General features: G+C 40.9%; 1 protein-coding gene across 1 annotated transcript in view; it reads right to left on the reverse strand.

Annotated features, from left to right (window-relative positions):
* Positions 1-21,439, reverse strand: part of LOC113113078 (dystonin-like) — a 154,391-nt gene that overhangs the window by 20,395 nt on the left and 112,557 nt on the right. Inside the window, exons 63-85 of the mRNA XM_026279235.1 lie at positions 19,895-20,056; positions 19,131-19,301; positions 18,856-19,022; positions 18,405-18,564; positions 17,902-18,228; positions 17,686-17,770; positions 17,301-17,542; positions 15,617-15,823; positions 15,113-15,232; positions 14,904-15,011; positions 14,601-14,819; positions 13,573-13,776; positions 13,080-13,311; positions 12,770-12,996; positions 12,567-12,689; positions 12,219-12,320; positions 11,695-11,796; positions 11,101-11,274; positions 10,385-10,540; positions 10,104-10,301; positions 9,360-9,488; positions 8,730-8,900; positions 3,575-3,730 (exon numbers count right to left, since the gene is read on the reverse strand). Coding sequence (XP_026135020.1) covers positions 3,575-3,730; positions 8,730-8,900; positions 9,360-9,488; positions 10,104-10,301; positions 10,385-10,540; positions 11,101-11,274; positions 11,695-11,796; positions 12,219-12,320; positions 12,567-12,689; positions 12,770-12,996; positions 13,080-13,311; positions 13,573-13,776; positions 14,601-14,819; positions 14,904-15,011; positions 15,113-15,232; positions 15,617-15,823; positions 17,301-17,542; positions 17,686-17,770; positions 17,902-18,228; positions 18,405-18,564; positions 18,856-19,022; positions 19,131-19,301; positions 19,895-20,056 — 3,942 coding nt within the window. The remainder of the gene's footprint in view (positions 1-3,574; positions 3,731-8,729; positions 8,901-9,359; positions 9,489-10,103; positions 10,302-10,384; positions 10,541-11,100; positions 11,275-11,694; positions 11,797-12,218; positions 12,321-12,566; positions 12,690-12,769; positions 12,997-13,079; positions 13,312-13,572; positions 13,777-14,600; positions 14,820-14,903; positions 15,012-15,112; positions 15,233-15,616; positions 15,824-17,300; positions 17,543-17,685; positions 17,771-17,901; positions 18,229-18,404; positions 18,565-18,855; positions 19,023-19,130; positions 19,302-19,894; positions 20,057-21,439) is intronic.

The following is a 21,439-nucleotide window of genomic DNA, read 5'->3' on the forward strand; positions in this document are numbered from 1 at the left end:
ATTACATTACCTTTTGTTACATGAGTTGTTGATTTTATTTTTATTTTTTTTTACACAAAATGTGCACAAATTAACTGTTCAAAATAAGATCAATAACATGCATTTAAAAGAAGTCTCAAAACTCATCCTTTCTAATCACCCTACTACTTGCCCGCTTGATCCTATTCCATCTCCTTCAAGCCATTTCTCCTGCAGTTATACCTGCACTCACTCACATCATCAACACTTCTCTCCACACTGGTGTTTTCCCCTCATCATTTAGACAGACACGTATAACTCCACTACTTAAAGGGTTAGTTCGCCCAAAAATGAAAATTATGTCATTAATAACTCACCCTTATTCTGTTCCAAACATGTAAGACCTCCTTTTATCTTCGGAACACAGTTTAAGGTATTTTAGATTTAGTCCGAGAGCTCTCAGTCCCTCCATTAAAGCTTTGTGTACGGTATACTGTCAATGTCCAGAAAGGTAAGAGAAACATCATCAAAGTAGTCCATGTGACATCATAGGGTCAGTTAGAATTTTTTGAAGCATCGAAAATACATTTTGGTCCAAAAATAGCTTTATTAAGCATTGTCTTCTCTTCCGTGTCTGTGTGAGAGAGAGTTCAAATCAAAGCAGTCTGGATTTCCGGTTCGCGAACGAATCATTCAGTTCACCAAATCGAACTGAATCGTTTTAAACGGTTCGCATCTCTAATACGCATTAATCCACAGATGAATTAAGCTGTTAACTTTTTTAATGTGGCTGACACTCCCTCTGAGTTCAAACAAACCAATATCCCGGAGTAATTCATGTACTCAAACAGTACACTGACTGAGCTGCTGTGAAGATGAACACCGAGCCAGATAACGAACAATAGACTGACTCGTTCACGAGTCAAGAACCGTTTCTGTCAGACGCGTCTGATTCGTGAACCGAGGAGCTGATTATACTGCGCATGTGTGATTCAGTGTGAAGCAGACCGACACACAGAGCATCTGAACTGAACTGATTCTTTTGGTGATTGATTCTGAACTGATTCTGTGCTAGTGTTATGAGCGCTGGTAAACCGAAGGCTTGAATCAAGGGCAATCATCGCAAATGACGCCAATACGTCGAGCGCAAAAGAACCTGTGAACCGTTTTCTTTAACCGGTTCATTGAATCGAACTGTCCGAAAGAACTACTGGTGATCCGAACACCGATGCAATCGGTTCTTCACTCGTGAACGAGTCAGTCTATTGTTCGTTATCTGGCTTCGGCTCGGTGTTCATCTTCAAAGCAGTTCAGTCAGTGTACTGTTTGAGTGCATGCATTACTCCGGGATATTGGTTTGTTTGAACTCAAGAGTGAGTGTCAGCCACATTAAAAAAAAGTGAACAGCTTAAGTCATTTGTGGATTAATGCGTATTAGAGATGCGAACCGTTTAAAACTATTCAGTTCGATTTGGTGAACTGAATGATTCGTTCGCGAACCGGAAATCCAGCTGCTTTGATTTGAACTCTCTCTCACACAGACACGGAAGAGAAGAATGCTGAACGAATTCGTAGTTTTTGCTATTTTTGGACCCTCTGATGTCACATGGACTACTTTGATGAAGTTTTTCTTACCTTTCTGGACATGGACAGTATACCGTACACACAGCTTCAATGTAGGGACTGAGAGCTCTCGGACTAAATCTAAAATATCTTAAACGGTGTTCCGAAGATAAAAGGAGGTCTTACATGTTTGGAACAGCATAAGGGTGAGTTATTAATGACATAATTTTCTTTTTTGGGCGAACTAACCCTTTAAGAAACCCAACCTCAACCCGTCACTTTTAGAGAACTACAGACCAGTTTCTCTTCTTCCTTTCATTGCAAAAACATTTGAAAGAGCTGTGTTCAAACAAGTCTCTATATTTCTCACACACAACAATCTCCTTGACAGCAACCAATCTGACTTCAGAAGTGGATATTCAACTGAGACGGCCTTGCTCTCAGTTGTTGAAGCTCTAAGACTGGCAAGAGCAGAATCCAAATCTTCAGTACTTATCCTACTTGATCTGTCCGCTGCTTTTGACACGGTTATTCACCAGATCCTCCTATCCACCCTACTGGCAAATGGCATCTCAGTAACCACTCTTCAATGGTTTGAGTCTTACCTATCAGATAGGTCCTTCAAAGTATCTTGGAGAGGTAAGGTGCCAAAGTCTCAACATCTAACTACTGGGGTGCCTCAGGGCTCAGTTCTTGGACCTCTTCTCTTCTCTGTCTACATGGCATCATTAGGTTCTGTCATTCAGAAACATAGTTTTTCATACCACTGCTATGCTGATGACAGTCAACTCTACCTCTCATTCCATCCTGATGATCCGAAGGTAGCTATTCGCATCTCAGCTTGTCTAACAGACATTTCTTCCTGGATGATGGACCATCACCTTCAACTCAACCTTGCCAAGACAGAACTGCTTGTGATTCCAGCAAACCCATCGTTCCATCACAATTTCACCATCAAGTTAGGCACTTCAAACATAACTGCTTCAAAAACAGCTAGAAGCCTTGGAGTTATAATTGATGATCAGCTGACTTTATCAGACCACATTGCTAAAACTGTCCGATCCTGCAGATTTGCTTTATTCAACATCAAGAAGATCAAGCCCTTTCTTTCGGAACATGCTGCACAACACCTTGTTCAAGCTCTTGTTCTGTCCAGGCTGGACTATTGCAATGCCCTCTAGGCAGGTCTTCCAGCCAATTCTATCAAACCTTTACAATTAATTCAGAACGCGGCAGCAAGATTAATTTTTAATGAGCCAAAAAGAATACACGTCACACTTCTGTTTATCAATTTGCACTGGCTTCCAATAGCTGCTCGCATAAAATTCAAGGCATTGATGTTTGCCTACAAAACTACCACTGGATCTGCACCCTTCAGACTTATGTGCCCTCTAGAAGCTTGCGTTCTGCAAGTGAACGTCGCTTGATTGTGCCATCCCAAAGAAGCACAAAGTCACTTTTACGGACTTTTAAATTAAATGTTCCCTCCTGGTGGAATGACCTGCCCAACTCAATCCGAGCAGCTGAGTCCTTAGCCATCTTCAAGAATCGGCTTAAAACACATCTCTTCCATCTTTATTTGACCCTCTAACTTTAACACTCACTATTCTAATTCTATTCTTAAAAAATCTAACTACCTTTCTAATCTTTTTGTATTCTATTTTTCTTTTCATTTATTATGCAATTATATATATGTGTGTGTGTAAAGACCTCTAACTAGCTTGCTCTGTTCTTTTTATATTCTATCTGTTTTCATTTTATTAATTATATTATTTAAAATCCCATCCTACGTGTGCTGTGTTAACCTAAATGAGACTTGTTGTAGTACTTATATATCATTGCTCTTTTTTGTTGTTTTTGATTGCTTCCACTGTCTTCATTTGTAAGTCGCTTTGGATAAAAGCGACTGCTAAATGAATAAATGTAAATGTAAATGTAAATGTAAAAAATAGATCATTTCATGCTGATATTTAGCAATAAGCCACAGTAAGCTGCATGAAAGTTTTTGTTAGACTTGTAAATCATGTTGCATATCATGTCAAAGAGCACTGACCTTATGCTCATCTATCTGGAACATGACGGTCTCCAGGATGAGGGAGGCAGGCGAGGCTGTAGCGAGGGTCTGTTCGGCCTGCGTCAGCCAGTTAATGAAATCTTGTAGTGAGTTATGGAAGTCTGTGGCCATCACCAGAGCCTCCTCCAGTTTCACCTATGGCCGATCAAACACAAACACGTCCTTTCATGTCAGATTCAAGTACAGAGACAACTGTACATTTCCCAAAGTCTGAAATAAGCAGTTTGGCCTATTGAAGAGAATAAACTAGTTTAACAAAGGAACATGAGGATGGAGAAACAGTTCGTTTGAGACCATTTCTTATCGCTGCTTACTAGTGTGGCACGGTGCACCGATACTTCAAAAGTATCACGATTCTCGGAAATTAAAACTGTCACGATTCCTAAATTTATTAGTATCGATACTTCAATGAATGACTGCGTTCCAGATTTGTAAGAGACGAATTTCATGTTGGTGTGTGCAACGCACGCTTCCAGTGCCTCCCTATGGACGACTGTGTTTTTAATGCAGCAAAAAAACACTACAGCGAGCAAGATGCCTGCATTAGTGGCTTTACTAAACTGATTTGGCTTTACTAAAATGTGTGAATAATCGCATTAAATAGTTTAAATAACTTGTTTGGTCAGATAATTTATATAAAATATTCACATTAATCGGGGATTAAACATGGAGTTATGTTCTGTATGCTAAATATGAAAACGAGCGTATCTGCACAGCACCTATAACTGCACTTTGTATCTGCTGATTGCTGATCGAGATTTACATGCTTGGCTCACTGACCCTGTATACCATTCATTTAATTCATAAACGAGATGTATCAGTTCATTGAACACGTTCATGAATGAGAAGATCTCTCGACCTCGTTCAGTGAAGGACGTATGGGTTCACTACATTCAACAATCACATGCTCCGTCACATCTTGAGTAACTCTTTGACAGGATGAAACAGTTCACAGAGCTGTTCACGAGCTGCGCATGTGCTGCTAATAGCGCCGTGCTTGCGTGCTGCTGTGGAGGGAGGAACTTCAGTGAACAAGAAATATGAGTCTAGTAGCAATGTATTTTCCATGATGTCCCCGATGCGCGGGTCGGGTGGGTAAAGAAATGTTACTTTATTTGCGGGCTGGGGCGGGCCAAATAATTTCATAAAAGTGGCACCCGCTCATTAAAGATGACGCTCACTAAAGGTGACGCTCACTAAACATGACGCTCATTAAAGATGACTCTCACTAAAGATGACGCTCAATAAAGATGACGCTCACTAAAGATGACGCTCACTAAAGATAACGCTCAATAAAGATGACGCTCAATAAAGATGACGCTCACTAAAGATGACGCTCAATAAAGATGACGCTCAATAAAGATGACGCTCACTAAAGATGACGCTCATTAAAGATGACTCTCACTAAAGATGACGCTCAATAAAGATGACGCTCACTAAAGATAACTCTCCCTAAAGATGATGCTCAATAAAGATGACGCTCACTAAAGATGACGCTCACTAAACATGACGCTCATTAAAGATGACGCTCACTAAAGATGACGCTCACTAAAGATGACGCTCAATAAAGATGACGCTCACTAAAGATGACGCTCACTAAAGATGACGCTCACTAAACATGACGCTCATTAAAGATGACTCTCACTAAAGATGATGCTCAATAAAGATGACGCTCACTAAAGATGACGCTCATTAAAGATGACTCTCACTAAAGATGACGCTCATTAAAGATGACGCTCACTAAAGATGACGTTCAATAAAGATGACGCTCACTAAAGATGACTCTCAATAAAGATGACGCTCACTAAAGATGACGCTCACTAAAGATGACGCTCATTAAAGATGACGTTCAATAAAGATGACGCTCACTAAAGATGACGTTCAATAAAGATGACGCTCACTAAAGATGACTCTCAATAAAGATGACGCTCACTAAAGATGACGCTCACTAAAGATGACGCTCATTAAAGATGACGCTCACTAAAGATGACGCTCATTAAAGATGACGCTCACTAAAGATGACACTCACTAAAGATGACGCTCATTAAAGATGACGCTCACTAAAGATGACGCTCAATAAAGATGACGCTCAATAAAGATGACGCTCACTAAAGATGACGCTCAATAAAGATGATGCTGACTAAAGATGACGCTCAATAATTGAATGCCATTGCTTAAATTGATATTATTTATCTTTTAACATTTAATCTCAGTTCAGAAACATTATTTAATATAATCGCTGTTCGTATTTTTATTCAAAGTTCAGAATAAAGATAAATTTATTACTCTTATGTTTCTCATGATAACTGAGATATACAGTATTGTTCAAAATAATAGCAGTACAATGTGACTAACCAGAATAATCAAGGTTTTTAGTATATTTTTTATTGCTACGTGGCAAACAAGTTACCAGTAGGTTCAGTAGATTCTCAGAAAACAAACAAGACCCAGCATTCATGATATGCATGCTCTTAAGGCTGTGCAATTGGGCAATTAGTTGAAAGGGGTGTGTTCAAAAAAATAGCAGTGTCTACCTTTGACTGTACAAACTCAAAACTCTTTTTTGTACAAACATTTTTTTTTTCTGGGATTTAGCAATCCTGTGAATCACTAAACTAATATTTAGTTGTATGACCACAGTTTTTTAAAACTGCTTGACATCTGTGTGGCATGGAGTCAACCAACTTGTGGCACCTCTCAGCTGTTATTCCACTCCATGATTCTTTAACAACATTCCACAAATCATTCACATTTCTTGGTTTTGCTTCAGAAACAGCATTTTTGATATCACCCCACAAGTTCTCAATTGGATTGAGGTCTGGAGATTGGGCTGGCCACTCCATAACATTAATTTTGTTGGTTTGGAACCAAGACTTTGCCCGTTTACTAGTGTGTTTTGGGTCATTGTCTTGTTGAAACAACCATTTCAAGGGCATGTCCTCTTCAGCATAGGGCAACATGACCTCTTCAAGTATTTTAACATATGCAAACTGATCCATGATCCCTGGTATGCGATAAATAGGCCCAACACCATAGTACGAGAAACATGCCCATATCATGATGCTTGCACCTCCATGCTTCACGGTCTTCACTGTGTACTGTGGCTTGAATTCAGAGTTTGGGGGTCGTCTCACAAACTGCCTGTGGCCCTTGGACCCAAAAAGAACAATTTTACTCTCATCAGTCCACAAAATGTTCCTCCATTTCTCTTTAGGCCAGTTGATGTGTTCTTTGGCAAATTGTAACCTCTTCTGCACATGCCTTTTTTTTAACAGAGGGACTTTGCGGGGGATTCTTGAAAATAGATTAGCTTCACACAGACATCTTCTAACTGTCACAGTACTTACAGGTAACTCCAGACTGTCTTTGATCATCCTGGAGGTGATCATTGGCTGAGCCTTTGCCATTCTGGTTATTCTTCTATCCATTTTGATGGTTGTCTTCCGTTTTCTTCCACGTCTCTCTGGTTTTGCTCTCCATTTTAAGGCATTGGAGATCATTTTAGCTGAACAGCCTATCATTTTTTGCACCTCTTTATAGGTTTTCCCCTCTCTAATCAACTTTTTAATCAAAGTACGCTGTTCTTCTGAACAATGTCTTGAACGACCCATTTTCCTCAGCTTTCAAATGCATGTTCAACAAGTGTTGGCTTCATCCTTAAATAGGGGCCACCTGATTCACACCTGTTTCTTCACAAAATTGATGACCTCAGTGATTGAATGCCACACTGCTATTTTTTTGAACACACCCCTTTCAACTAATTCAACTAATTGCCCAATTGCACAGCCTTAAGAGCGTGCATATCATGAATGCTGGGTCTCATTTGTTTTCTGAGAATCTACTGAACCTACTGGTAACTTGTTTGCCACGTAGCAATAAAAAAAATATACGAAAAACCTTGATTATTCTGGTTAGTCACATTGTACTGCTATTATTTCGAACAATACTGTAGCTGCTAAATTTATTCTTTCTTTACATTGAATGTCATTGCTCTAATACATTTTTTACATTTTGATATTTCACATTTTGTTCAAATGTTTAATATATCTGCTATCCATATGTTCATTTATTTGTGCGTTATATGATTAGAATGTTGTCCTGGTTTTGAAATAAAGCACATCAATGATATTTGATAGTGTATTTTTCTTTTTCAGGAAAAGTATCGAAAAAGTATCGAAATTGCAATCGACTAGGTATCGTTATCGAAACAACAATTTTGGTAGCGAAACAACACTACTGCTTACTACAGCAAGTTAGTAACAAGACATTGCATGGCAATTCTTGATATTTTGTGAAATATGACGATATTTCAGTTATTTTGGAGCATTTGCTCATATCACTGAGGAGGAAATGAGACAGGAACTTCCCTAGCACCACTGGATCCCAGTCACTCAATGATCTCATCCAGCAGCATGTCATGTGATGTCTGGCTAGCATCACATGTGAGGAGGTATATTTGTAAAAGCTGCAAACATTCAAGGATGACTTGACTATCACAGACGAGGTTCTGACAGGAGTGTGTGTGGTCAAATTCTTGTTGTAAACAAATGCTTTTGCCAAGTCTGGATTCAACACAGCAAAGTGACCTTAATCAAAAATTACATTAATCTGACAGCCAGATCTGATTTGGACTTGAATATACAGTATGCTTACTAATTTTGTACTTTGATAATTAGTTCAAGCAGAACTGAATCTTTGGCTATCATTTACTCACCTATATATATTTTAAGAATACAGCACTCAAGTCTTATTTTTACTCCACCTTACTTTTACAAGGTGCTTTCATGGAGTTTTATAAGTTTTATACCATATGCGTTTATTGTGATGAAAAGAGAAGCCTGTTCATCTTTTAAATATTCTCCTTTTGAGCAGCACAGTTTTGTGTTTGGCTGAACTAGTGGTTTATTCCACTTTAGCAACTTTGTAGAAACCGCAGACAACTCTACTTTGTGTTTTAGTGATTTATAACTCACTTGGGGCTTGTGCTCAAGTGAAAAATAATCTCTCCTCTGACCACATCAAGGCACAACAGCTCACAGATCTGATGTCTGAGCTACATGAGCATAATCAGCCGACAGCGCGGTGATGAAGAGAATGAGTCAGACTGAGAGCAGTGAGCAAATCAGACTCTCACCTTCCTCTCTGTCACTTTGGCTTGAACACATTCCCACTTCTCCTGCAGGTTGTGTAGGTCCAGCTCAGTGGTGCTGTCTTGACCTTCAGGGGTCAAGGTCAAAATCTGCTGCCCTCGGTCAAGAAGCTGCTTATATATTTCCTCCTTTGCTTCCAGTGTACTGCAGAGCTCCTACAAACAAACAAACAGAGAGATAGTGTGTTTACTGACATACAAAGAGAGTTATTCCTGATATTTGAGCGTAAATTGTTTTTTTTACACATCAGTAGAAATCAGAAAGTGTGAAAAGTCTATAAAACGTTTCATAAAAACCTGCACAGAATTTATTTTATTGCACTTTCATATAATTAGACAAATGCGTTTTTGTTGAGTTTTTCGTCGTCATGTTAGTTTTAAAGGACTAGCTCAGCCAAAACTGAAAATTCCAAACCTTTAAAAGTTTTCCTTCTATGGAACATAAAATTAGTTTTCGGAAATCACGTGTGATAAACATTCTCAAAAAAAATGCTTAAACCAAACCAAGCAAAAATGTTTTCAATAACTACTCCATCAATCTATTAATAACAGTGGTTGGTTAGTTGTTAGAAGCTGGCCATCGCTGGCGGATCTGTTGTAGTATTAAACACATACCAGATGGGTGTTAAGCTGCTCTCGGGCCGTGTCTGGTAAGCCTCCGAGGGCCTTTGATGCTAACAGCTGACGCTCCGTGTCTTTCAGCCACTGCTGCATGTCTTCAATCTCACCATGGAAACCTTGAGCCTGAAAACAGATCAGCCAGCATCACAACAATAGAGCCGCACATTCATCACCGCGGCTCGAGGATTAATGAGCACAGATTATTAGGCTTAAAATGGCAAGTTTGTAGGAAATCTCTCAACAATGGTGTCTGGAGTCAAAAAGAGTTAGCATAGTCAATAAACAACAATATATTTACTTTGTCCCTGTTTTATGTGAAAAAAACTACTTATCTTTTTTTCAGAAGGTTTTGCAGTTTATAAACAATTGTTATTTATATATATATAAACATTTAATAGGGTTGACACAGGTATAATTTTATATGAATTATATTTGATACATATAACGTTGCTCTTCATTCTACTTATTAATAATTATACATATATCAAAAATGTATTTTAAAATTGGGAATGTTGTTTGTTACTTAATTTGTATGGTCAATACGTTCAGGATCAGCGCTCAGTGAGTAAACTCTTTGAGTGAGAGCATGTGCGTGTATGGACATCTTCTCTTTCACATTCTTTAAGATTAAGAGAGGACTTTTTTGGCCTCATGTTGAGAACATCGTCAATCATATCTCCATTTTAGGAAAGGCTCAGCCTCTGAGAGGTCTGTGGCTGGCTTGTACTGGCTCCTGACCTGCAGCAGAGCACTGTCCAGAAGCTGTCTTCTCTGCTCAGTCTTCTCCAGGATAGTCCTCCAGCGCTGGTTGAGGTTCTCCAGCTTGTTCTGCAGACCTCGTGCCTCCTCTCCAGCGCTGGAATCAATGAGGTCACTGCCGGCCTTGTTCACCGCCTCCACCGTGGTCTTGTGGGCCAGCACATCGTTCTGCAACACCTACCCAGTGGAAAGAAATGGCCATACGTGAGCTGAACAGTGCTTGCTGACCTCTGACATGTGGCTCAAGAGCTGTGACTTACGTGGTGCTTTGCGAGCTCGATCTCGATGGCTTTGGGGTCACCGCAGGCCTTCCTCTGTTCATTAAGCAGCTCTTCAGTGTGAGTGAGCCAAGCCAGAAGTTCATCTAAAGCATGCTGGAACTGCCCTAGAGCCAGCAGCGCTCCCTCCAGCTTGTGCTACAAGAGATCAGGACACACAGCAGTCATCACAACAGTGTCATGAATACACAGTCTAGTCAAATATCAAGCATTGTTGACAACATCAGCTCTGTCAGGGCTGTGATTTAGGGCTGGATTTCCTAAATTTCTTTAAAAACAGTCTGCATTGCTGGAAATATGTCACATACTGCGGTAACACTTTACAAAAAGGTTACATTAGTTAATCTTAGTTAAGGTATTAACTAAAATGAATGAAGAATACATTTATTACATTGTATTACAGCACAACTTCGGATTTTAGGATGGCAAAAAGTGCACATTTAAAGGCACAATTAAACTAAACAGATATTGCAGTTATCTAAGAAAACATGACATGATTAATCAATAAATGCAACAACATCAATCCTATTTGTACACATTTGTAGTCTTTCTGATTACTGATTTTTAACGAATCCAGTAAATTCCCAGTGGATAAAATCTGCTACTCTTTTGAATATCCTGTTGCACCCTGGGATAGATCACTTTACAGACACTAAATGGGTCATGATTTTAAAGTTTAGATCTTCTCAGTGCCTGACCTGTCTGTTGATGATCTTTTTATCCAGGTTGTCCCAGAGCATCTTCAGCTCATTCATTGGCTCCAGGATGGAAGTGCGGTCGTCTTCCTCGAGCACCTTCTTCAGCAGAAGCCCGGCGTGATGGTTCAGCCTTTCCATCTCGATCTGCAGCTGGTACGCACCACCTTTGAACTCCTTCCCACACACGACACGATGCGCTGCATTAGGGTTAACCACTTACTGTTGACATTCACTGTCTATTCACTGATAGCATGCTGTCTATCTCTGCTACTAGTAAATTCTTGCAGAAATTATCTGCAAATCAAATATTGAGCTAAAAGCATGTTAATTCACCTACAAGCCAATGGTTAAACATTTACAAATGTGCAGGCTCAGAGCAGCGGTGTAAGATGAAGCAAACGAATGGCTCTGTGTGAACACAGCTGCTGTGTGCTCTGTCAGCTCAATTACTCAAATAGTCACAAAACAATCAAAAATGAAAGAGGCTGGCGATAAATAGCTTTCTACTTTGATTTGGATCCACTATGACTTTGACAAAAAGCAATGTGTCATGGCTATGGGAAAATCTGCCACACACAAGCAGTAAATCAATACCTTCAGCTCCTCGATCTGCTGTTTCACAGTCTCCAGGTCCGTGCCCACGGGCGACATCAAATCCAGTTTGCCTTCCATAATATCCACCGAGTCAAACATGTTCTGTCAGGGAGGAGAAAACTATTGTCACAGGCTGCACAACATCCGCACCTTGCATCGAGTCGAGTTTCACGTTTAGCCCCGACACAAATGAGGCTCAGGTGACAGTGAAAACGAACAAAACTGAGCCACACCTAAACCAATATGATACATATCTGGAGTTTAGGGAAAACTAGTACAACCGGAGACTTTCTGAGAATAACTGAGAAATTAATCTTGAATTATTGAGCAACCAGCTTAGCATGATTAAAGTAAGGCACGTTCTTGATCTGTGTACACTATGACAATGACAAAAAGCTTTCTCTTTCAACGTCTCTGTGCATCCTCTTGGTGCCCGCTTGGGCTGAATCACATCACAATCCTTTTTTTCCTTCAGATCTGAGGTCAGAGTCATCAGGAGGTAGTGGTCTGTGTGTCGTATTAACCTGGAGACTGTCCTGGAACTGCACCGCAGCTTGCATGGCTTCCTCTAGACTCTCCACTCTCTCTTTCCATGCCTTGTTCAGGGTTTCCCAAGCTGAGTTCACCTGAGGGACGTACGAGATGTGGTCAGACATTATACAGTGTGACGCCAGCTCATCCAGCACTTCTGTTACACACAGAAAGAGTGGCTAATATGTGTTCACTCTAATTTTATTATTATTATTATTTGTTTTAATCCTGCTAATACATTTTATACTGGATACACTTTAAAGTTATAATGGTATTTTTTTTAAAGACTGTTCCATTCCTTTATTTCTAAGGGTGCATTCATTCTTCTCTGACTTCATTACCTCATCTATACTTTTCTTGATCACTGGTTTATCAGGTTCTCCGCATGCTGTCATAAGCTCCGCCCCCAGATTCTGGACCACATTGAGTTCCTCCTGCAGTCCGTCAATCTCTTCTCTAAAGCCCTGTGAAGCAAACCAACATTTATGAAGATGTTGCACAGAGCTGAAGGAATCTGAAACATCCTGCTCTGAAGCTCCCAGACCTCCACAGACTCTTGCTGCTGCTTGACCACTGAAGGATCGACTCCAGGCTCCTCCAGCTCTTTCAGCAGGTCGTGTGTGTCTTTGATGGTGACGATCAGAGCGCAGTGGTCACACCAGAACTTCTCGGCTAAGTCCATGACATCCAGGAGCTTGGCCTCTCTTTCCTCCAGAAGAGCTTGGATGTCATTCCACAGAAACACCATCTGGTCCAGCTTATCTTGAACAGCTTCAATCAAAACAGAGGAACGCATTTTATCACACTGCTTTAAAACCGAGTAGTCACACAAGCCCCGATCCCATACCCATTACCTTTGGCCGAAAGGTCCTTGTCTGCTCCTTCGGAGCGAGCGATCATCTCCTCTCCTCGCTGCTTCAGGGTCTCATACGATGGCTGAAGTTTCTCCAAGTCTACATTCACGGCTTTGTTCTCCGATATCTGCTCTCGGATCTTCTCCACCTCGACTGAGATGGATGGAGGCTGGCGCAGGCGTTCGGCGATGCGCTCCAGAGACTCCAGCATTGGGTCTATCTTATCATGGAACTGTGGAGGTCATTGACAAGCAGAAATGTGCATAGTTAAGATGGATTCAAGGGATTAGTTCACCCAAAAAATGTCATTTCTGCCTCATTCTCAAGCTGTATGCGTTTCTTTCTTGTGTGGAACATTTGGAGAATGTGGGTAACCAAACAGTGCTGGTAGCTTTTGACTTCAATGGTTCAAGTCAATGGTTACCAGCAACTGTGATGAACTATCCCTTTAACCAGTGCTGAAGAAGAGAAGAATATGACTGATGAACTGTACCTGAGTGGATTTGGAGATGGCCTCATCCAAGGCAGCTGCTCTATGCTTGACGTCCACTTTCAGCTGGCTGTACAGTTTTTCCGCAGCCTCGTATTTCTCTCTGATTGGCAGCCCTTCACTGGGACTCAACTCCACCAGCTGAGGTCCAGTTTTATTCATCTTGTCAATGTGAGGCTTGTGCTCTGCTATCAGCTCCCTCATTTGCTGAAGACGGAAAGTTTAACATCATCATGAAATGCAATGGATAGTTCATAGCATTATAATCAGAAGAATAAATCTGTTAAAGGTCAAGCACAATCCGACAACATATCACGCAGATCTCAAATAACATCTGTCTGGCCACTGATGTACATAATACTTTATCCTCTTAGCTGTTCTAATCAAGCACTAAGCTATTCGAGACTGCATTACCATGATTTTACAACAGTTAAGCATAAGGCAAAACAGTAGACCATCACACATAGAATCAGTCTCAAACAACATATTGCTTTATTAAAATATCATCAACTACAAAATATATACATGACAAATATATGACAGAAGTGTCCAAATGTCTTCAACTTTTTACAATGTATCTACACTGAAGGAATCACCTCGTCACCTCAAACGTACTAAAACATTACACATCACAGCACTGCATGTGTGGTTGAATCAGATTGAGAAAATAGTCTAGTCAACATAATTTAACGGCTTAATTTACTGTTCATCTGATTATTTCAGGTCAGCACCACATGTCAATCAGATTGAAAGTCATTTGGAGTGATTCAGGTGCTTACATGAAGACTTTACAATTGGATTATGCGACCAATCTGTTTTCAAATAGATCATGTGAGTGCATGTAAACGTAGCTAATATTCATATACGTGAACCCATCAGTATTAAAGGGTTCACCCAGATAGCAAATTTATGTAATTAATAACTTACCCTCATGTATATATATATATAATGATTTTATTTCAGACATCTGCTGAGTAGTGTCCATCAGCTAAAGGAGTATTAGTAGCTGTTCCAGCAGGTGTATGTCTTACCCTCAGCTCCTCTTGCTGCTGTCGAAGTGCTTCGTACTCAATAGTCGGCAGGGACAGCTGAGTGAAGGCAGTCCTCGTCTCCTGCAGCCATGGCCACAGTTCATCGTGTGTTTCCCAGAACTGACAGACCAGAGAATGAGCTCTCTCCAGCTGCAGACAGCGCTCTGAATTCAGCTGGCTGACCACACTGTATTTCTCTGACAGTGTCTGGAGCTTCATCTGTATGACACCACAGCCATTTTAGTCAGGAACCTCCACTGTACAGTTTAAGATACAATTCTTTATATATTCTCCTTTATTTACCCTCAGCGCCTGCTTCTCTGCCTCATCTTTACTGTTCATAATGACCTCGCTGGTCTTCACAATCTCATCCACAGCATCTTTATGTCTCATAATGTCCATGGAGAAGCTCTGGAGGAGAGAGCGTGCTTTAGACAATGTGTGCTTTACATTGTACTGTATGTTTCTGTGACAGCGCAGGTTAGAGACGACCACGTGAACACACAACTGACCTTCTGAGCCTGTAACTGAGCTGTGGTCTGCTCCGGCTCAAGCCTGACGTCCCCAAGGCATAACAACTTCCTCTCTGCCTCCGTCAGCCAGTCAAGCTCAGCGGTGGCAGCCTGCTCAAACTGCACATCAGAGCACAGATATGTGACTGTCCATGTCACATGTCCATACACTTCTAGTATTTCATGCAATTCAGAATAAACTTAATTGACATTAAATTATTAAATATTATTTTACAAACTCGTATGCATGAACTCATCAAGTCTTCTTGACTATTGTGATGCAAATGCAATCAATCTGGGTCACACACTCCATTAGTATACTATGTAAACACCATCAAGGCAGCTCAAGAGGGTAAAATGAGTTTAGATGACATTAAAGCGCTAAGAATTAGCACCACATTCCCCCTCAGCAGCAATCACCGGGTGTGCTTCATCAAACTTCATTGGGAATCATCCTAACAGAAGAGTATTGTTATTTTCCCAAGCAGCTGAGAACCACTGTACCTGCTGGGATTTTAAGATGGCAGCTCCGGTCTGGTCTACATGCTGTGTAATAGCATCGCTAGCCGTTCTGTAGCGCTCGTTGTCATCTGTGACCATCCTGTCCAGACCTTCTCTTGCTCGCCATGGGACGAGTTCCAGCAGAGCGCTGCTTACTTCATTCAGAGAGTCCACCAGTGGCTTCTGACCCTTAACCTCCTTCATCAGGGTCTGGATGAGCCAAAGAGAGAAGTAGTGATAAACTGATACATCCACCACTTCTGACAATATTTTCATGTTGAAATCATAAACACTTTGCATTTTTAAATATTATTCTTTAAATAAGATGTTTCTTCTGTTAACATCTAAAAGTTACATGTACTTAGTGGTAACATTTTAGTATAGGGACCAATTCCCACTATTAACTAGTTGATTATTAGCATGCTATTATTAACATATTGTATGTTTATTAATACTTATAAAGCATGTATAACACATATTCTACCATATTATACATCCGTAATCCTACCCAATACCTAACCTTAACAACTACCTTACTAACTATTAATAAGCAACAACTTTGGAGTTTATTGAGGCAAAAGTCATAGAGTAGTAAATGGTTTGTTGATAGCGAGAATTGGACATTAAAATAAAGTGTGACCACTATAGGAATAAGAGTAAATTTTGCATAATAACAAGCAACTGACCCTCAGCCAAACCCCAACCCTTTAGTAATGTGTTTTTAATTAATATTACTTAGCACATATTTGTGTAATTAGGCTCTAACAATGGCATCTTAAAATACAGTGTAAACGAGTATATTTTTAGCCAGTGTCTTATTTTCCTCAATTAATCTGGATTACTTATTTAGCATCAAAACATCAATCTTACATCACCATCAACAGAGTGGTCATCTGTCAGACAGCTGGAGGCTCATTTGTCACACAACCATACATTTTAGACACCAAATTCTCAATATCTACTGTTTTGATCTTTTCAATCAATAAAACATAATTAAACAGAGTCCAGCAGAGCTGCTGTTTTTCTGATCAACACTGGTGTTTTGTTCCTGAAGTATTCAGTGTATTTGAACCGGCAAGTTAATGGATTTATGACCCACTCATAAAGACTGTCACTTGATTCATTCTTGAATGAATCACCTGTTTTACCGAACTTGAATGTTGAATCAATCAAACATTAGTCTCATAACATTATTTATGCTATTGTAACTGCAGTGTAAATGCATTCATGGCATCTCTGAGCTGCATTAAACATTCTGTGTGAACACAGATGCAGTTTCTTTGCCACCTCTGCAGTCCAAAGATGGACATTGACATATTTTTTGAAAACATTTAAGAATTTACAATTAACATAGATACACTCTCTATTAAATGGAATCTTTGCAACCACTTTGTTGGACTAACATTGTATTTTAGTAATGTTTGAGTCAAAATCAGATATGCCTTATCTCTTTCTCCCTAAATGTATTTTTTACAGAGCTATAAAATTGGATTTCATATTCCAAATTATCTGGTCTGGCAGATCTAAGCACAGTTTAAGAATTTATTGAGTCTTCTGAAACTATGAAGTACGCAAATGAGGGAAAGACTTAAAAGACTCATTTTAGATGTCTAGCAGAAACACTTGAGATCTCAGCTGTGATTTTTTTCACCCATGGGTTAAATACAGCTGCATTACTGACACTTACTCTCTGCCTCTCTTGTAAGTGAGTGAGCTGCTCTCCGACCGGCTCTTGAGCTGTAAACGTGGCCAGCTCAGACTCTACCTTCTCCAACCAGGAGTTCAGCTCTTCGTGGCTGTTTTGCAGCTTTGTGGCAAGAGACAGGGCTTTGTCCAGAGTCTTTGAAACATTGTTGCTCATTGTGTTGATCTCTGAGTACCTCGTCTTTATTCCATCTAGTTTACCTTGGATGACGACAACCTCATCGCCTGAATGAAAGTGTGCACCCAAGATACAGAAATTCACATATTTTCAGAGCACAGAAAACATTTCATCAATCAGGAAACCTTCTAAATGTTGACTCAGGTCATGCAAATATATAAAAAAAAATATTGCATTTTTTAAATCTCACCTGTGGTCTGTTTCAGCAGTTCTAACCCATTTAGGATGGCCTGTTCAATATCTAGTTTCCTCAACTCAATGTCTTCATGAAGAGCCTGGACATTGAAACATACATCAGTCACCAGCATCTTCTGACAGAGTGATATAAATCATACCACACCACTGCAAACAGACAAATGAAATGAAAACGGGAAGGAAGCCTTAAGAGGAGGAGCTTGTAAAGTACCAGCTGCTCAGCATGCTGTTTTGCGATCACAGTCATCGTGTAGTCTTGGATCGAGACTTCGCTCAGTTTGGTGTGCATCTCATCGAGCCAGGTCATTAGGGCCACTTCGTCCTCCCCAAAGAGCTGGGCATTAGCACAAGCCTGCCGCAATAGCTCGGACTTCTGCCGGCAATGCTCCTGCAGCTCGATGTAGCTGCTGTGCGTGCTGTCAAGCTTTGCCTGAACCAGCTGCTTGTCATCCACACAGCTGACCGCCCGTAGAGACTGGCCCAGACTCATGGCCTGGTACAAGATCTTACCACGGCCCAAAACCTCCTCCTCTAAAGCCTGATTACCATGGAATGGGGTGGGGAAACCATAACAGAAAAAGAACGTGTCAAATGAGAACACAAGAACAACAGAAATGAAGGAAAAATAGGCAATGGATAAAAAAAGATAAACACGATGACCAACAAACTAAACATGGACATGGGACTACGCTGTGGCTACAGATGGTTCTGCACCTTATGCCGAGAAATTTGCTCCTCTATCTTGGTCGTCTGGGTGCCGATGGGCTCTGAGTTGGCTAGTCTTTTTTCAGTAGCTGCCAGCCACTCCATCAAAGGCACAAGGGTCTCGTGGAATTGCTGTGCCACCACCAAAATATTCTCCAACTGCTTTTGTCTGCCAAAAACATTGCAGTTAGTTTTATGTCTGAACATGAATGGGTGTGTTTACACTGTACAGAGAGAAAACAAAGTACTTTACAAATGACAAAGACAAATTATATCTTATGAACAGATTCAGAAAATAAGAACCAGTATTTATTTAGAGCTGGATCCTAGGATTGGTTGACCCGAGGATTTTTTTTTTTTTTTTGGCTTCACACACAAAACGTGATAATAGTCTATTTTTATTTGACTTGCCAACAATAGGGACTTCATTTCCTAAATAGATTTGTGTTAATAGTTTTACCTGTTCTCAGCTTTCTTAAGTAGGGCGTCCCACCTTTGCCCCAGGCATTCAATCTCTCTTGCAATCTTCTCCTTATCAACAGTATCAGCTAAGTCTGTCACCTTCCGTCCCTCCGTCTTAATCAGCTCCACCGTAGCTCTCCGGTCATCCAGCAGTCTCTGCAGGAGCTAGACAGAGCCAGCAGAAAGAATACAGTGATGTGTAAAACCAAAAGACAGATTTCAGTCAACTAATTCTCACTGAGATCTAAAGTCTAAGCATTTCGGCGATCATACCTTCTGCTCTTGTATCTGTGCTTTCACCACTTTGAATTCTGCTGATGGAGGCTTCTGATTGGCCACCAGCTCCTCGGTGTCCGTGAGCCAGCTGAGAAGGGACTCCAGTGCATCCTGGAACCTGCCACACTGCAGCAGGGCTTCATGAAGCTGTGCAGATCGCTCCGCAACCTGAGGAGATCACAAATACAGAAGTTTTAAGGAAACTATCTTAAAACTATAGCTTGATATGCTAGAAATTGGTGTAGCATCTCAAACTACACCGCTTCTTGTTATAAAACCTAGCTACACTATTTTACGGACTAGTCTTAAACTACTGAAAAGGCATCACTACTTGTGTGAAGTGACATTCAGCCAAGTATGGTGACCCATACTCAGAATTTGTCCTCTGCATTTAACCCATCCAAAGTGCACACACACAGCAGTGAACACACACACACACCCGGAGCAGTGGGCGGCCATTTATGCTGTGGGGCCCGGGGAGCAGTTGGGGGTTCAATGACTTGCTCAAGGGCACCTCAAGTCGTGGTAATGCCAGCCCGAGACTCAAACCCACAACCCTAGGGTTAGGAGTCAAACGTTCTAACCACTAGGCCACGACTCCCCTTGTCAGTTACTCACCAACACTGGCAAACATTATGATTGTTATCAAAAGATTATGAGCATTCCAGAGTGCAGTGGACAAAGAAATCAACTGATTCATACATCTTCTTGTCAACTGAAATGTAAACCGCTTTTGAAACTGGATGAAGAGAGGGTCTTACTTTTTTGTTGAGGGTGTTCCATCTGGTGTTGACCTCCTCTAGATCATGATCAAGTTTTTTGGTGCTGGTGCCTTTGGCTGCATTTTGGATCAGTGCTTGGCCCAGTGTGTTCAGTTCCTGCAATTGGCTCTGCAGCGACTCAATGACATCCTTGTGGAAAACCTGTAAGTGACAAATACAGAAGAACACTGAAAACCCATAGAAAAATCTGAGCAATTCAATCTCCATAATATTCAAGCAATCATTAGATAAACCCCAATCTCCTGAGGTCACTCTAGCTAAGAACACTATATGGAGTTCTCAAATAAAAATCGAATTAGTCTTAGATGTTTTTCTTGTAATTCATTAGCAGATAAAAACAATGAGAAAAAAAAAGACTTGTTGAGATCAAGTATAGGCACCAAGCAAAAAAATAAATGTGTACAACATATAGTAGCTACTGCTACAATACTGTTCTGTGGACCAACATCCCAAACATATGCTAGAGGCCAGCTAGGTTGGTCTTTTCAGCAGGGTAACTAGATATGTTGGAGCCAGCAGCCTTATAAGGTGATGCTCTTCCACAGAAATGGGCACTATGTGCATTCTAAGGCCAGGCAACTGGTTGTTATGAGCGGCTGCGACTCGGTTACAGCCAGCTGTGCACAATCACAACATCTGAGTCACTGAGCAGCAATCACGATAAACCTAATTCAGCTTCTACTAATCTGATTAAGGCCGAATGGCACTAGCCAGCCTCCCAGGAAACACTAATCAAACGATCAACATTCGTGGCTATTTTGGGGTACCTGGGTGGAAGGCAAGGCCACAAGTTCCATCTGAGAACATTCAGCTATGGATGTTAATAGACTCTCTATGTCTTCATCATCCACGTGTTTTATTCCATTGGAGAAACCTGCCTCCCTTTCAACTAACAACAAGAAATCCTCCAAGTCTGCCATTTTGGAGTCCGTAACTCTTTGCTCGCATTCATAACACTTTTCGTCCTTAGTTTCATGTTGTTCTAGATTCTGCCGGCGATGTGAAAGAGTCTTTGGTTCTGTCACCACATCACTGAGCAGCTCAAAGTCACCCTCCAAACAAATGTCTTCAGGAAGTTCAGCTGTGGGTAATTCCTCATATCCTGAGAATGTTGTGGAGTTGTGTGTTTTACTACTCGACTCTGCCAGCGTCCTGACATTTATAGCTGAAAAATCGCTATTAGAAACAGTGTGCTGACCCACACTGAGGTCTGAGATGTATGTATTGTTCCGTTGTTGGCTTCCAAGCGTTGATGCGTTTGTGTAATACAGCGAAGTGGGTAATCTGTCTTTAAGTGGGGAGAAGGGGAACTCTTCCTGACCAGAACTGAGGGAACACCCTGGCTTCAGGTCCCCAAATACATGCACCCCCTCAGCAGATGAAAGGCTTCTTGTGCCAGGCTCGGGTCGCCTCTGGGCTCGTGAGTTTCGTTGTTCTCTTTCCACAGTGGGACTACACAGACCCGAGTCGCCTTCTGAGTTAAGAGAGTTGGTCATACTGCTTCCTCTTCCCCCTCGACCCATT

The sequence above is a fragment of the Carassius auratus genome, chromosome 13 (genome assembly GCF_003368295.1).
Source record: "Carassius auratus strain Wakin chromosome 13, ASM336829v1, whole genome shotgun sequence".
NCBI lineage: Eukaryota > Metazoa > Chordata > Actinopteri > Cypriniformes > Cyprinidae > Carassius > Carassius auratus.